The 16,892-nt window shown below is 43.2% G+C and overlaps 1 protein-coding gene across 3 annotated transcripts in view; it reads right to left on the reverse strand.

Moving 5' to 3' along the window:
• Klp31E (kinesin-like protein 31E) overlaps nucleotides 1-16,892 on the reverse strand; it is a 117,148-nt gene that overhangs the window by 21,316 nt on the left and 78,940 nt on the right. For 2 of the 3 annotated variants that reach the window (XM_050186344.3, XM_050186343.3), the window contains exons 18-25: nucleotides 16,777-16,845; nucleotides 16,128-16,199; nucleotides 14,301-14,513; nucleotides 11,533-11,692; nucleotides 8,005-8,044; nucleotides 6,074-6,128; nucleotides 4,267-4,529; nucleotides 3,149-3,295 (exon numbers count right to left, since the gene is read on the reverse strand). In XM_050186344.3, the coding sequence (XP_050042301.1) occupies nucleotides 3,149-3,295; nucleotides 4,267-4,529; nucleotides 6,074-6,128; nucleotides 8,005-8,044; nucleotides 11,533-11,692; nucleotides 14,301-14,513; nucleotides 16,128-16,199; nucleotides 16,777-16,845 (1,019 nt within the window). The remainder of the gene's footprint in view (nucleotides 1-3,148; nucleotides 3,296-4,266; nucleotides 4,530-6,073; nucleotides 6,129-8,004; nucleotides 8,045-11,532; nucleotides 11,693-14,300; nucleotides 14,514-16,127; nucleotides 16,200-16,776; nucleotides 16,846-16,892) is intronic. The other variant, XM_050186345.3, reaches the window with a different exon arrangement.

The following is a 16,892-nucleotide window of genomic DNA, read 5'->3' on the forward strand; positions in this document are numbered from 1 at the left end:
ACCACAGGCAGGCTGGGCCTTTTGACGGATGGGTGGAGGCATAAACTCAAGCTGATGAAGCAACTCTAGCGTAGACATACTTGAGTGGCCTGATCGGTCTGCACGGTTTCCATCCACCTGTTTGTGCAAAGCTTAACCAGCCTAACAAAGCTAATATTGCTCTAACCAAGTGTAAAACATTTTAGACATTTACAAAAACAGCATGTTAAAATTACGCTCCTGCGAAAAATTTACACCAGCAGCAAAGAATACATTTCGTTACTGCTACTGTGGTTTGGTGGAGCTCTGTGCCACCAGGTGGCTGCACCGTGCAGATCATTCACGTTTGCGCTTCTACTCATCCCGTGAAACGGCAAGGTCAAGCGGCCAGGCCCTGTCCCCTCGCTTGCATTTACCGGAATACCAGACTCACGAAACGCTATCATGGTAGTAATCCTCCGGTGTAAAGGGACGGCCGCAAATGCACAAATTCTGGCGCCGATCGGATAGCGACAGTCAGATGCACTGCAGCCACTCTGCTCATCTGCTGCCTTATAGAGGGACACGATGTCACAGCTTGACATATTGACAGTCGCTTCATTTGCAGCCCACAACGCAACAAAGTCGATTCATGGTGCACACGAAAAGAAAGACCAACACTGACTGCGAAGCTCTCATCAAGACTGAGCACGTAACACAAGCAGACGACGCTTGCTGTGTGCCAGAAGTGCTTAAGTGTAGTGAGAAATTGTTCTTGTGCATTCTCTTTCGGTTACTTTCTTTTTATAGAAACAAATGAACTAACATTCCAACTATTACGAACATGATTTGTCCACCAGAAAGGTGGAAAAACTATCGATGACGTGCCCTGGGCAGCCAATCGGATAGCTCGCCCTACTGATGTCAATTGGGTGATTTATGTAATACGGGTGATTTATGTCATATGGGTAGGTGCGGCTGCTGCGATCGGCAGCGATGTACATTTTTAAAACCTTATAAATTAGACGCTTTATGCGGAGCACTTAGATGTGTCAATTAATGATTAGAAGGATCTACCCTAACGACTCGGTACGTTTGTAGAAAATCGTCAAAATCGTTTCAGGGTCCCTTTAACTCATTAAAACAATTATATTCTGGGACTGAACTTAAAAGAAAGGCAACAATCAAATAAATGTTATAATGCAAACATGTTCTGGGAGCATAAAAATTACATGGCATGAACCATACAGTCAAGTATAGTGGAATCTCTTTGATACGATTCTGTAAGATACATTTTTTGGGATGCTTTTTTTTTTTCTTTTCCTGGCCAACATGCCATAGGAGCAATGTATTTTTATACGATTATTGTGACCGCATATTCATCTGAAATTGGATAATGCGACTGCAGAAGTGGGCTTCTACATGTATTTCTAACTCCTAACTTTATATTCCAGGGTATTAGCTTAAATAACATTCCAATGACCCACGAACAATGTGTTGAGGCCTAGCCACGATGGAGGGAAAATGCATGCGGCGCGCTGCCGACGGTAAAACGCTGTTGCAGTAATGCGGCCACACCGAATGGCAGTGGAAACAGCACCTTCTTTTTTAACTTCCAGAATTTTTTCACAGGTATTGAAAAGGAAAAAGTTCAGCGCAAGCTGAGGAGCTATTTCAACGCTGCTAAATAAAAGTGCATTGGCTGCGGTTTGTGTGGCGTCGAGTGATGCTGCTATGCATAACATGTTATACAGAGGAGTATCAGCTGATGCCACACACACCTTTGCTATTGAGTCTGTCACCGAGTGTGCCTATTTTCATACTTTTGGAGATTGCATTGGATAATGATTTTTCGGTTCTCGCAAAAATCGTATCAATGAGATACCACTGTATTTCTCTCATGCAAGTGCAGTGCTTCTTAACGTATTGACTAGTGTGGTATTCCAAGCTAGAAATCAAGATCTGTCTACCTCTCCATGCACTAACTAGCAACTGGCAACTGACTAGCATCACAGAGGAGTGCTACTATGTTGAAAAATCTCAGAATCGAATAGAATATCTTCCAATTTCTAAATATAGTGAAACAACAAGTTTAAGTGGAGTCTGTTCAGTAAGCAAGATATCATTAGAATGTAATGCAGTGTGCGACTGGACATCTCGTCTACCGATGTTCCATATATATGGCGTACCATAACATTCAGTAACGGAACAAGGAAATGCAACTTCACCAGATGCACATAGAGTTTGTTGAAGGAGATTTGTGTAGTATATTATGGCACTGCACACTGTTTGAAGTGATGCAAACATGGCAAGAATGTAAAACAATTTGCTTTGCCTAAATAGAGATGAAAAATTAATTGGTTAAGCAAGGTATTCTAATTAGAGACTGAAACAATTCAGGAGCAAATTGCTGGGTGGGTTTGCTAAAACAGTCCCCACTTGCAACCGTCTTATTCCTCCTATTCAAACAGCAATGGATACATACTATTTGGCAGCTTCCAATAAGTAACTCTTGACTCGATTAGCCGAGGCTACTCGATTTGTATTTGAAATTTAAAGTACTCGCACACCCATTTAAAAATCTAAAAGTAGCTCAATTCAGAAATAAAACATGCGTAAATATGCATCACAGAAACATTTATATTATATTAAGGAAGGATTTGACAGCCCCAAAACAGCAAAAAGGGGCTATCGATTGCAAGCAGCAGTCAAAGTGCAATTGCTCAAGAAAAATGCCGGGAGGCAATGCTGAGGGACAAGCACCGAGAACAGGGGTAAATAAAAGGAAAAGGGCAGGCATTGCGCAGTAGTGACATGCACTCCCGAAAGAAACAAATGCACCAATGTCCGATAGAAGCAATAACCTCGTAAAAGTAAATTCAAAGCAACACTAAACTGCAAAGCACGAGCCTTGTTGTTCCTTAGTTTTATGTCTTTCACAAAGCAAACATGATCTAATGCTAGCTTATAAATTGCTATGTCATGCACTTTTGTACACTGAAAACCAAAGCATGTCGGAGGTATTGCAAGGCGTTGAGCTGCCGTTGCCTTTAGCTCAGGTTTACAGAGAACATCACTAGTTTCTGGACATGCAAGTACAACTGCATGCTCCTCGTTCACGCTATACTGTTAAAAGTATGAAGCAAGCACTGGTGCAGCACATAGGTCAGTAGAGCAGAGCGGCACCTACTTTCTTAACTGTTGGTTAGAGTTTGCATTTATGAGTTTCCTCCTAGGCAGAGGAGAGAGGTCGGGGGGAAAGCGCCTGGTGGGAGGCTTGGTCCGGTGAAGTCCGGGCACACCTCGTGGAGGCGGCATTGAGTCAACACCCACTTCTCTGCGTTCAAACAGGCAGCGACACAGCTGCGTTACGTGACGTGCGGAACTCCCCTCACTCTATAGACCAATCAAAGCTTTGCAAAGCTCTCTGTTGCTTGTACTGGATGGAGATCTGCAATTACCTTTTAGACTTGCAAAAATCAATGGTCAGGGTTCCGGTTTGCATGGCACGTGAAGCATACTGGTTTGAGACCAATTTCAAGGCTCTCAGTGCCTTTGCGATACTGCCATTGCAATCTAGCCATGCAAGTTACACCTGGCATCAATTTATGTGCGCATGAGCTATTGAATCTGTTTAATTCACTTCACTTCTTATGCTTACCCTTATACAGAGTAATGCAGCATAAATTAAATACAACACAGTGAAATAGCTGCAAGAGGGGAAATTTGGATATGCACAATTCAGGTGATTATACAATAAAATAAGCATTTATATTCCAATTGCACATTTATGCTTATTCAGGAAGACATCATCTTGGCAAAAGCTGTGTACCATCAGGCCATCAAGCTGCATCATCAGGCCATTTATATTCTACTGTACCTCAAGATAGAAGTATGGCTGCTGCAGTTATACCGAATTCTTTGTGCAAAGCCTTATAGAAGTTCTCTGGCCTAAATCCTTATACTGTGCATAGTTTGAAAACCTCAAGTAAGAGACTATGTGGTAGCAGCATTGTTGAGAATTTCAAATGAACCAGACTCATCTCAGCCAGTGCCCAAGCACACGAAAGAGCGAGTGCAAAGCATTGTTAAATTATAAGCTCAAGGTATGAGGCAAAGGCACAATGAAGGAGTGAAGCTATAGCAATCTTGGAGCCTCACAGTGCAGACCCAAAGCCACACAAAAGCAGGAGTTAAGCTACAACAATCTTGGAGCATCACAGCACAGTCCCAAAGCCACACAGAAGCAGGAGTTAAGCGCAAGAATGAAAGAGCAAAATGGGTGCTTATAATATGGTTTCTACTCACTTTAGAGATCCTGGGGCACTGAGCACCCGCTGGAGATTTCCATCAACTCCAAGGTTGAGGCAGCCGCCATCAGGATGAGACATGATCATCGAGTCCGGAATGTCACCAAAAACTGATGAAGTCATGGCAGACGAAGTCATGAGAGATGATGTCATGTCACTACCAGTGCCCTCTGTGGTGGCTGAGAGAGACTGAAGCGACATGTCGACAGGTGGGGATTGGTAGTAGAGGAGCTCTTGAGGTGTGGCCGTCTTGCGACGTGCCTGCAAGGGGAGCAAGGTTAAACGAATCCGGTTAAATGAGAAATTTGCTTCCTTATATCGAAATATTGTTGCATTGAAATTCCACCTTTTATGCAAATAACTACAGTTACCCATGGATTTTTTTTACATGCGAGGGGTCATAAGATTTTGCAAGTTATGTGGCAATCGAAAAAAGCAAATTTGAATTTAAAAAATAATTAAATAGGGTTTCATGCCATGTCGACAATGTCTTCACACTGGCGGTATGAAGCAAAGCCATTGACACTTTGGCACGAATCTGCCCCTCTAGGATGACACTATCATGAAAAGAGCTGACAGCGGGGAGCGCGTGCTTCACTTTCCTCTCACTTCAATGCATCTCCAAAGCTCTAGATTATGCAACCTCCAGTACTAAACACACTGGAAGACAGCACATGATGCCATGCCATTTTCGCACGCCCACTCTTTGCACTTGTGGTAGATTACCTCTAAAACGGGACAAGCTGACAGTCGCGCTGACAGTCATGCTGACAGTCACGTGCAGCCACAGCAGCGCTAGAAGAGGAGACTCGCACCAACCTGCCTCACCACTCATTAGGCTGCTTTATCGCAAGCTTGCTTCCCTCCGCTCCTTTCCCCTTGCTTGCATGGGAAGAGGGCACTCAAGCCACCATCCTTTCCGGCTTTCACTCGCACACTTTCACTGGCACAGGGTGCGATAGGATCTTGTCACACTTGGACTTTATACTGAACATGACGCTGCTCAGTGCACACATAGAGGGGTGCGTTTGCAAGCAGCCGCTTGTAATTCAATGATTTGACCATGTGTGTCCGTAGAAGTTGCCATTTATTCAGTATTCTTTTGCAGCAGCAACGAAATTTTGTTATGCTGAAGTAGCATATAAACACACTGTTATATTGAGGTTCTAGATGCATGGTGTTCTAAGGACAAGATATAAAAAGTGAAATAATTCATTATATCAAGAATTTTGTTATATTGATGTTAGTTATATCGAGGTGTAACTGCACCTGGTCTTATATAGAGGAATATTAAACCTGATGATGCAATCTGACTAGCAGATCTAGTGTAACTGGTACAGCTGCATAACCAGTCGCAGGATAGAAGATTGCAACACAGAAAACTCTTGATAGCAGCTTTGTTTCAAGAATGCTCGTCGGCAAGTCAACCAAACAGGCTACAACTGATACTAAGCCAATGACAAAGCCACAATACCTTGTCTGTCACATTGAGCAACATGCTCTGCCTGAAGCAGTTGGGTGCCAAATGTGCTGCATGAATGACCGTAAACACCACTAGCTTTTGTAACCACGTTTAATCAATGTTCATTACTTTTCCCACAACAGTTCTCATATATTTGATACCTATTAATATGCCACCAACAAATAAAACAAGCATGTGAAATTTTATTTGTCATAGAAATCCTCAATGCTCAATACTATCAGATTTTGTTCAGAGGCTGCAGGGAACAGCGAGAAATCTAGGCAGTCAGTAGATAACAATCTGATGAACGGCATAAACATGCAGAATGGTTTACAATACTTGCCTTACTCCTCGCAAATGTTGCCGTCGTGCACTGGGATAGAGCATCGGATGTTGACCTGTTGCAAGAACAGGAAAAAGTCTCCATATTTTTCTCCTTGGCCAAAGCTTACATTCGTAATGAAAGTTCTTGCACACCGCAAGAATGACAGTATTCCAATGCAAGAAATAAAATGCAACTGTCAGCTGAAGACGATGTTTCAGATGTTACAATCTACTATGAAACGTGTTCCTATTTTTAACTACATTAAACAAAATGCTCACTGCTGAATTTTTTTTTTTTTCATTCACACTGAAATAAAATTGCACTGCATGGTTCACATCATTCAGTAAAACCACTTTGCAATGGTGCGACTACTTTTCTTTAGCTGCTGAAAGGTGACAAAACGATTAGATGTTTCTGGAGCAGCTCTGTTCTTACGGCAAAGTGGTGCACATACTGGTGCACATGTGTTTCACTTAACAGTATGGACATCTCAATGATGCAATGGTCCTGGAATCATCACTGCTGTAGATGAAATAGACTGCCCACTGAGTGACATGCGCGCAGGTGTTTGTGGGCAAAGACATAACAGCAAGAGTTAACCCATTTATATCTTTTTGCCTATTCATTTTATTTATTTAATTTTATTTATTCGAAAATACTGCAGCCCAGAAAGTGCTCCCGCAGGAGTGGATACAGAACCCAAGGTTTCAAAAGTGTCTAAAAAACTGTAGACATGCCTTAAAGGGGTCCTGAATGGCTTTTTATTGAAGTCGAGAAATGAATTTCAAGTTAAAACATTTCAGGAATACTTTGCTGCAAAAAAGTACTTCAATGGGTTCAGCAGAAGTAGAATTATTGATCTCATCACAGGAGGATATGAGCGGAACAGGGTGTCCCCACAATGCTCCACATACTGGCGCGCAGTTGAAATTTTATTTTGGATGTTCAAGCCGTCACCACTGCCTCTGATTCTGTCCTGTATGATGCGCCAAATGTGGTTGTCCTTAGCAAGCCGCAGGGCACACAGCCAGAGTACTCATCCCGTGGCGTCCACGGTATCCACGCTATGTAGCAGACTGCAGCTGCATGCAACTGTATAGCATGTGCATAGCGTTTGCTTTGTTCATGACGGGGCTTGAGTGCAAGCTTGTGGTCATCTGCTCCAGTCTGGCCGTGCTATGTGGTGTGGACTGGCTTTGTCCTGCGGCAGCTTGATGTACGGATATTAGCAAAGTCTGCCAAGGCATCTAACCAGGAGTGGCCAGGAGTGAGCACACACTGGCAAGCATGCATGTGGTCTGACCATAAGTTTCGCAGGGCTCGAGGCTAGTTAAGTGTTAAAAGCTAGTCAAAATTGGTGAGAAAATGGTGACTGTGCTCTGCTTGCGAGCTCCACGCATCGCGCACGACTGAAATTTGGCATTGCGGCATATGTGACCCACGGACTTCTATCACGAAGCACAAGAGGTGATTCAGGGCCCCTTTAAGCAACAAAACAGAAGACAAAAATAGGTAAAAGGCTACAAAGCTATGTTGCCCCCAAGTGCAGAGAAAAATTCATTTAACATAAATGTCCTTATTTGCCTAGTTAAGGAACTTTAAAGAGTAAAATTTAAAGAGTTTATTAATATGAGTGTGGAATGGCTCTGGTTAAGCTCGATCTAAAATTTTAGCAAGAGAAGTACAGTCAAACGAAGTCAAATCTGACATGAAGATGCCTTCATTATATGTTGGTATAGGCAATTAACATTGTCAAATCTCGTAATTTGTTATATGCATATTCATGATACTGAGGTTCTACTCCATTTGTTACTTGAAAGCCGACATGAAGTAATTATATGGAACACAAACTTCCAAGAAATTATCTTTTGATGGTTAGTGAACAGGTCTCCTCTTCGCTTACAAAGAACTTGTCTATGGCTTGCAGAAAAGTGGGAACGAGCACTTACATGTCGGTTGGTGATGATGACCTTGTGCTGGGAGCACTCTCTGCAAAATGCAACAAATATGTCATCATTAGCTTAGGAAGCAAATCAGTAATTTGTCACTTCACTTGTCTTAACACCATGTGCTTCAATATTTACGTGTACATCATTTATCTTTTTCCGCATACGGTATTTTGCTGTCCAGCCAATGTTACAAGGCTATGCTGTTACGGCACAAGATATGCCTATGTGTAATTAATTTCTGTGATACTGCGTGCCAAAACCACAATCTGATTACTGTCGAATCTCGCTAATTCAAACGCTCTCAATTTGAACTGATGCTGTAGTAATGTCAAAGTTATGTGTATTCCAATAGGTAAAAATGCAGGGTAATTCGGACGCATAAGCACTTGCGACAGTTAATTCGAACATACTGCATTCCGACAATGCTGTCAGCAGTGCGCCAAATCCCATGGCGGCGCCTCCGACCAGCACTGCTCTGACCCCACCATAGAGGAGAAGCTTAGAGAGACCCTCAACGCAGCACGCGAGAGGTTCTGTATAAAGCCCAAGGGCGATAACACCGTCGCTGCATGCCCTACGCTTATGCTGTGTGTGCAAGTGAAAGCGTGCAAAGAGAGCCGACAATCGTGGCTCAATCTCGCCCGCGCAAAAGGAACGGAAGTGAAGACAAAGCGTGCCGCTTTCCGTGGGACGTGAGAAACTCAATGTTGCGAAGCACCAGGGGCAGGGGAGGGAGTGGGGGTGGCATTCTACTCCGGCTGCAACTGCGCATGTGGCGGTTGTGCGTGGTCGTATCTTCAAAGCGATCTATGTTGGGGGCAGAGTATAAGTAAGTCGGTGGCTCACAGCTTTGTGCATGCTGCGTGTCTTTGGTGCTCACTTTTTGTTGCAGTGATAGACAGCACGAATGTCACTTCACTTGCTGCTTGTGCCGCGTTTTGACAGCAAGTTTCTGCGGTGATCAAGTAAGATGTGTTCATGTTTGCTTGCGCATGCTTGATACCATGCTTGTTTATTTAGTTAGCATGCCTATGTTTACAAGTTTATACTGCCGATAAAACTACTATTCTTGCTTTGCCAATGCTTCGCCTTTCGAGCAAAACTGTGACTTTTATTTACGTTGATGAGTCTAAACCGAGATGTCCCTATGGAAAGGCTGTCGGAGACGGTGCACCACATCCGATTCTGTACAAGACGGACCCTGAATACAAGGAACCACAGGTGACACCCAGTACCTCATTCTCAGTATCTTTTGCACACGGCAACATTGCAACAGAAGGGAGCACCCCAACATGATTATGATCAGAGGCAATGACTGTCATCTTCATAAGACATGACGCATTAAGAACACAGGATGAAGAACATCAACGCTGTGCTGATCTGTCAGCGGACAAAGGAAAAAGCAGGTGAGCATGCAGAGGGAAGCAGCAGCGGAGGCCTAATCCTGGTTTCGGCAACTTCGCTACTTCGGTGGCAGTAGGTAGCAGAGGTGATTAGCGTCATCCAGCAAGCTGGAAGGGAAAGCAAACGTGCTTCCCTCCTGCCCCTCCTCGCAACTGCACACCCCTTGCCCTGCCTCTCAACTCCCTCGTAACTTTCTCACCTTCGGTGGTCTTCATGCACGCCCGCCTCCGGGCCAGCCTGGTGCAAGCTTAGCCCTCTCCCTGAAGTTTCGTTTTATGCCGTTATCAGGAAGAGAGCGCTGGCTCGCATGGGCAGTTTCATGGTCCTTGCTCGCTGTTTGCTTGCGTGCCACAATATTTCACGACTCACACCGTGAGTGCATTGTGCTATGGTGCAGAAGTGCTTCAAAAACAAGTCCTCCTTTAATTCAAACTTCTTTTAACTGAAACAAATTTTTGGATCCCTTTGAGTTAGAATTATCGAGAATCGACTGTATAAGGCTCATTGCAGTGGGGAACTCTGGATTAAATTTGACTACCTGGGGATCTTCAATGCAGCACCCAATGCTCAGCACAGAGACGTATTTTTGCAAATACAGCTGCCGCAGCCGGGATTTGGTTCCGCAACCTCATGCGCCACAGTATAAGAAAAGTTTGCAGAATGTTGCATTCTATGGAATTATATTCGATGATTTCCAATAAGGATTACTCTTTCCCAATAAAGAATTAGATTCACAACTCAGTTTTGACACTGATTCTGCAATGTCACTACAACATGACACTATACATACGCTGACAAGCGTTAGTTGTCAAGGCCAAGCTGAATAGAGGCTGCAACTTAGGCATATCACTGCTAACAGCGTGGTTATGCAGATTTAAATATTTCGAATAGCCGAACACGTAAGGACAATAGTTGCAAATCGTAAAAGCCGTTCAATCTGGCTACCAAGCATTTCAGCCTCATTACTTTAGACGAAAGTCATAACGAAGTTGAAAATGCCAAAATATTCCTTATAAGCTGATATATTCTTTACACACATTTGCACAAAAAATGACATTTGCTTCATCATACCTGATCATTTATATTTGTGCTCAATAAATAGAGGTTTGATGCATGTATACATTGAGAGTCATAGCCATGTAACCTGCTACATGCAAAGTTCTATGGCATAAAACTGCATACTTGACCCGTACTGTGTACCTGCCATATGTTGGACTATACTAGACAATTGCTTAACTGGTGCTGTGATGGCAGAGAAGGATACCAGTGCTGAACATTTTGCATTCCTGTAGCAACATTTGTGTGTCGCAGTAAATATTTTTCTGAAGTTGCTACTCAAAAAGCTGAACAAGCCCTGCTTATGTAAATGAGCCAGCCTGGCAGCTCTACGCTATCTGGCAACATGATGCAGTAAATGCAGGCTGTATACATTACAATCAAGACAAAACAGCTGCAGTGTACACTACAATTGAAAACTCTCAAGGATATGCATGCCTTCATGCTAATGTACAGAGGAGTGCATAAGCAATATAGTGCATGTGCCATGAGCATAAATTGAAACATGAACAGAAAAAGAAGGATCAGTGTATGTTTTACACATAATTGCATCAGAGTGCAACATGCCAGTACTGAGCAGTCAGTTTCTGAGTATGACTAGTCCAGAATTTGTTTTGGAGCCTGAATCAGGTTGCTACTACAACTGCAGGCTAACATAGAAACACAAGGATGCAAGAAACAAGGCCTTGTTCACATCTGATGTTACACTGATAATGCAAAGCATATGGTACTGCGACTGATAATCATGCACCTGTCACTTTATATGAAGAGCATACGTAAAGAACACTATATTCAGATGAATTTGCTTGCTGGTCCCACTTGGGTACACACAGCTTTCTAATGAGGCTTCAGACCACACCTTGGTTGTTGCAAGGATCGGACACAAAAGACAATGAACAACTGATTAGGATGAGAGGTACACCTTTGTTCATTTAATTATCGTCTACAAATTTGCATCTCCAAGGGATTGGTGCACAACTCTTCTAAGGCAGACAGAGCTGCAGCCTTATTGAGCCCGAGACATTCGTCACAAATCCAGGCTGGTTGTATCTGATAACACCCACTCACCCGGTTCCTCTGACCAGCTTGGTGGCGCCAAGGTCTCTAGCTGTATCCGGTTCATAGTGTGCTGCAGCAGGTCTTGGTGAATGGCATCGCTAACCTCCAGCTGTTCCAGCCTGGCCTCCAACTCCTGGACCTTGCTCTTGCTCTGCGCTGCCTGAAGACTCTGGGAAGCATAAGAGAAGACTCAAATCACATAAGTAAACTTTTAAGCAAATGTACATCATAGGACAAGTAGATGCACAGAGCACATCCTGCCTACAACAATGTGCAAGCTACTGTCATGTGCCAGTGATGACAGCTTGGTTATGACAACACGACTCAGTATAGTCATCAGCTGACAGATTTAATGCCATGGTTTACTTATGCTTAAAGGAGTAACTTTATATAGTGCAGTCATCACAGCAGCTCTAGACAACATTCATCATCATCAGCCTGGTTATGCCCACTGCAGGGCAAAGGCCTCTCCCATACCTCTCCAACTACCCCGGTCATGTACTAATTGTGGCCATGTTGTCCCTGCAAACTTCTTAATCTCATCCGCCCACCTAACTTTCTGCCGCCCCCTGCTATGCTTCCCTTCCCTTGGAATCCAGTCCGTAAGCCTTAATGACCACCGGGTATCTTCCTTCCTCATTACATGTCCTGCCCATGCCCATTTCTTTTTCTTGATTTCAACTAAGATGTCATTAACTCGCGTTTGTTCCCTCACCCAATCTGCTCTTTTCTTATCCCTTAAAGTTACACCCATCATTCTTCTTTCCATAGCTCATTGTGTCATCCTCAACTTAAGTAGAACCCTTTTCGTAAGCCTCCAGGTTTCTGCCCTGTACGTGAGTACTGGTAAGACACAGCTGTTATACACTTTTCTCTTGAGGGATAATGGCAACCTGCTGTTAATCTCAGAATGCCTGCCAAACGCACCCCAGCGAATTCTTATTCTTCTGATTATTTCAGTCTCATGATCCGGATCCGTGGTCACTACCTGCCCTAAGTAGATGTATTCCCTTACCACTTCCAGTGCCTCGCTACCTATCGTAAACTGCTGTTCTCTTCCAAGACTGTTAAACATTACTTTAGTTTTCTGCAGATTATCTTTTAGACCCACCCTTCTGCTTTGCCTCTCCAGGTCAGTGATCATGCATTGCAATTGGTCCCCCGAGTTACTAAGCAAGGCAATATCATCAGCGAATCGCAAGTTACTAAGGCATTCTCCATTAACTCTTATCCCCAATTCTTCCCAATCCAGGTCTCTGAATACCTCCTGTAAATACGCTGTGAATAGCATTGGAGAGATCGTATCTCCCTGCCTGACACCTTTCTTTATTGTGATTTTGTTGCTTTCTTTATGGAGGACTACGGTGGCTGTGGAGCCGCTATAGATATCTTTCAGTATTTTTACATACGGCTCGTCTACACCCCGATTCCATAATGCCTCCATGACTGCTAAGGTTTAGACTGAATCAAATGCTTTTTCGTAATCAATGAAAGCTATATATAGGGGTTGGTTATATTCCACACATTTTTCTATCACCTGATTGATAGTGTGAACATGGTCTATTGTTGAGTAGCCTTTACTGAATCCTGCCTGGTCCTTTGGTTGACAGAAGTCTAGACAACATTAAAAGCAGTCAAACATAAATATCACAAGACTGTCCTTTACTGCAATTTGATGGGTAATGTACAGGTCAGTCCACTGTTAGAGGGAACACACGAGCGTGTGGCTCATGCTCTGCGCAGCGCGATATGGCGCAGTGAGTCGTCTGCTAGCAAATCGCCTCTTCGCTTTGCGAAGCGTGTGGCTGCCCTGCCATGCAATTGCACGTCAAAAGTTTCCCGCTTTAAGGAGAAACATTTTATTTCGTGCAGTGCGACCCATGAGATGCAGAAAGCACATAATGACACTCACTTCTACTGCAGTGGTGTAGAATGCGAATAAGCAGCGGCAGAACTATGTTTTGGGGAATGGTATTTTTGGATGGTATTTGAACGTTAGTATTACTCCACTATCATGTTGGAAGAAAACAGCGATACCTTCGAATGACTGCATACATGTTCACATTTCTTGATTTGCCAACGGTAGCTTCACACGGTGCTTTTCATCTTCCAGCAATTCGACAGACTATGCCCGTTGTAGACAGACATCACTGAGACATGCCATGCGCAACGGTGTCGAAAACGAACTTCGGTGTCACTCGTGCTCATTTCACTGATTCAATCGCCATGCTCCATCCACAAAGTGAATGTGTCTCAATCTGTTGTGCGAAAACGTCCGAACACAAAGCATCCTCCAGAAAGACAGTGCTTCATGTCGCCTATAATGTTCTGAAAGATCAATCACTTCTATGTTCTTAGCATCCAGACGGCTGGAAAGTGAAGCACAACTTTGCTCCCGAGATTGCATTCATCCCAATTGCAGCTCAAGATGAGTGATCACCCAGCCGCACACCATGCCTCACACTGAGTGAAGGCGAAGTGATGCGGGACATCAGACCATGCGTGGCGTGCACTGCTCCCGAGCTGTTTCGCGCATGCGCTTGATTTTCGCCGCTTCCCATAGATGGTGCTGTGCGGGGCATGAGCCACACGCTCGCGTGTTCCCTCTAACAGTGGACCGACCTGTACATGGCATTGCAACAGCGCATGTCCCACACATTTGATTACGTAGTTGCTTTTTCTCACTTCTCAGCCTCCATACCTACTGCTAGAACTTAAACATTAGCCCCATGTTTGGAAAACAGCCTTTGCTGTGTGCAGAGGAAATTGCTGTTTACCTGGTTTATTGCCATGTGCAGCAGCTTCTCAACCATGTAGCGAGATTGTGTGTCCACCATGCCACTGAGAACAGTGTCCAGTTCCAGGCATTCGGTGTCATCTTTGGTTTCCTCAACTTGGAGGATGCTAGCCTGGCACTCCCGGATGTTCTCGTTCAGGTAATCCAGATTTGCCTTCATGCTCTCAATCTGGTCATCTAAGTCCTGGATGTCCTGTATACAATGAAAGGAAATTAGGATTTACAGCCAATGTTCTCTCTTCAAATAAAATCACTGGGCACAAGAGCAATCAAGGAAAAGATAGTCAAGCTAAGGTGGTAGATTACACTTGCTGAAGCAGCAAATAAGGCCACCATTACTGCAACCATGCTTTTGTTATGCTGGAAAATGAAGCAAGGACAAATTGAAATGCTATGTTTAAAATTGGAAACCCAAGCACTTTGGGAACCCTAAGAAATAATGGGCCTTGATTTCACATGCACAGAACTCAATGAAGCTCTGAAGTCTCGGGTTTACGTCGACATTAAGATTAAAATTGCGATACTGTGTGCTAAAACTATGATCTGATCATGAGGCATGTTGTAGTGGGAGACTCTGGATTAAATTTTGACCACTTGGAGCTTAATGTGCATCTAAATTGAAGCACACAAGCATTTTTGCATTTCTCTCCCACTAAAACGCGGCCGCTGAACCCGGGATTGAACCCGCGATGTCCAGCTCAGCAGTGCAACGCCGCATCCACTGGGCTTTTGCAGCAGGTGTTTGCGCAGACCAAAAACACCCGGAATTAGAGAAATAGCAGGGGTTCTCAAGCTATTTAGGTTGCTCCTGAGGATTGCAGGAAGTTGTGCGATAGCCAACATGGGCTGAACAAATGGCCTCGAATGGTGGAAAGTCTACAGGGCTTCCATTTTTTTTTTCTTTTCTTAACCCCACAAAGCCAAACGCAACATTCTTGATACGCCGAGCTTGATAACTCAAAACTTAGATTTAAGCACAATGACCTATATGCAAAGTCCGTAGCTGTCTTCTCAAATACACTTGACTTCAGTTATTGATAGTTCAGTAAGCCATTTACTAATTATGCTAATTTTTATTTGAACTAATCTTCACTTTTTTTTTTGGCAAACAAATGTATTTGCAATCGCAAAATAAAAACAAACAAGTTCTAATTTTTCTTGATGTGGAATGATGTTCAGGCTTTCTGGAGTTACACTATATCAATTTCTTTTTTACAGTTCATATAAACAGCTCTTTCCTTGCGCAGTTTTGCATAGCCATCTACTTCCTATACTGAAGCACCCCATGTGCTTCAGTAGAAAATGCTAAAGCTCTGCAGCTATTCCGTACTGAAAAACTGCACACGAAACATAGTTTAGGGACCTCATAATTTTAATCCCCAATATTTAAGCAACTAGAGGAACAATTGGTAAACGCTAGTTTAAAGTCGGTTATTCTAACAATGAAATCATGTTCAGATATTAAATAATTCTGTATGACAACCTGTACAAATTCTTCCGACAGAAGGAGCAGGAATAAACCATTTGTAGGAATGAGACAGTGGAACTAGCAGAACATAAAATTTATTAAATATATGAAGCAGCCTGTAATGACACATTACGAGATCATTGCAGTTGTGATTTAAGTGAAAAATGAAGGTTCAGCTTTCCATTGTGATTTTTGCTGTTAATACACTGTTTTCAGGACTAGCTGATAACCGTTATCAGTACTGAAGTAGATAAGGTCAAGGGTTGCTCCAGCAACACAAACACGTTCTTAAAATATTGCAAAAAAAAATTTATACAGAATATAAAAGGAGTAGCTTACTCTTCCGACTTCACGTGCTCTGTCTCGCTTCCGCACCATTTTTTCCAGGTAGCGAGTTAGTTTCTCTCGTTCCTAAAAAAAGACAAATGGGCTCAATCTAGAACAGCTCAGTCAGCACAAATACAAGTCACAAGAAGCCTTAAAAAACCTAAAGCGCTGCCAAAACATTGCTCCAGCCATGTTTGCAGCGTTGAAAGTATCAAAACTATATCACAATACATTTGATGCAGTTCTGATTTAATTCAAATGCTGGAGTGCCGTTGGTTACTCACCCTACCACTAAAAGAAAAATACTGTTAATGAAACTGCACTTTCTACAGCATCGGCGCATGGTGTTCATCGTATGCAAGATAGCATGACACTTCACAGCAATATACCGAGTACTGAAGTCACTATCAGTTTTCTAACAAAGCGACTACACGCTGACCTTTGCATGTGCCAGACTTCTAGAATGCCCATGCTTGTATTCCTGGACTAAATACCTTCTCATTTTTTCAAAGCAAAACGAAAGAGCACTCTAGAGAACTCGAAAGTGCCCAGTCAAATGTGCCAGTAGATCTATTGTGCAACAACTGCGCTCAATGGCCAGGTGACAAGCTTGTAATTTTACTAAATAAAACAGCCAACAGACTATTTTTTCAAAGCTCACCAGGAGTGATCGCTCCATGTCCTTCTCCAAGGTGTAGACACTTTGCTTTGTCAAGACCAGCTTGTCAATCTGTGGATGAAAAATCAGTACAATCACACCTTGTCTCTGTCGTAATG

Source organism: Dermacentor andersoni, chromosome 11, assembly GCF_023375885.2.
Source record: "Dermacentor andersoni chromosome 11, qqDerAnde1_hic_scaffold, whole genome shotgun sequence".
NCBI lineage: Eukaryota > Metazoa > Arthropoda > Arachnida > Ixodida > Ixodidae > Dermacentor > Dermacentor andersoni.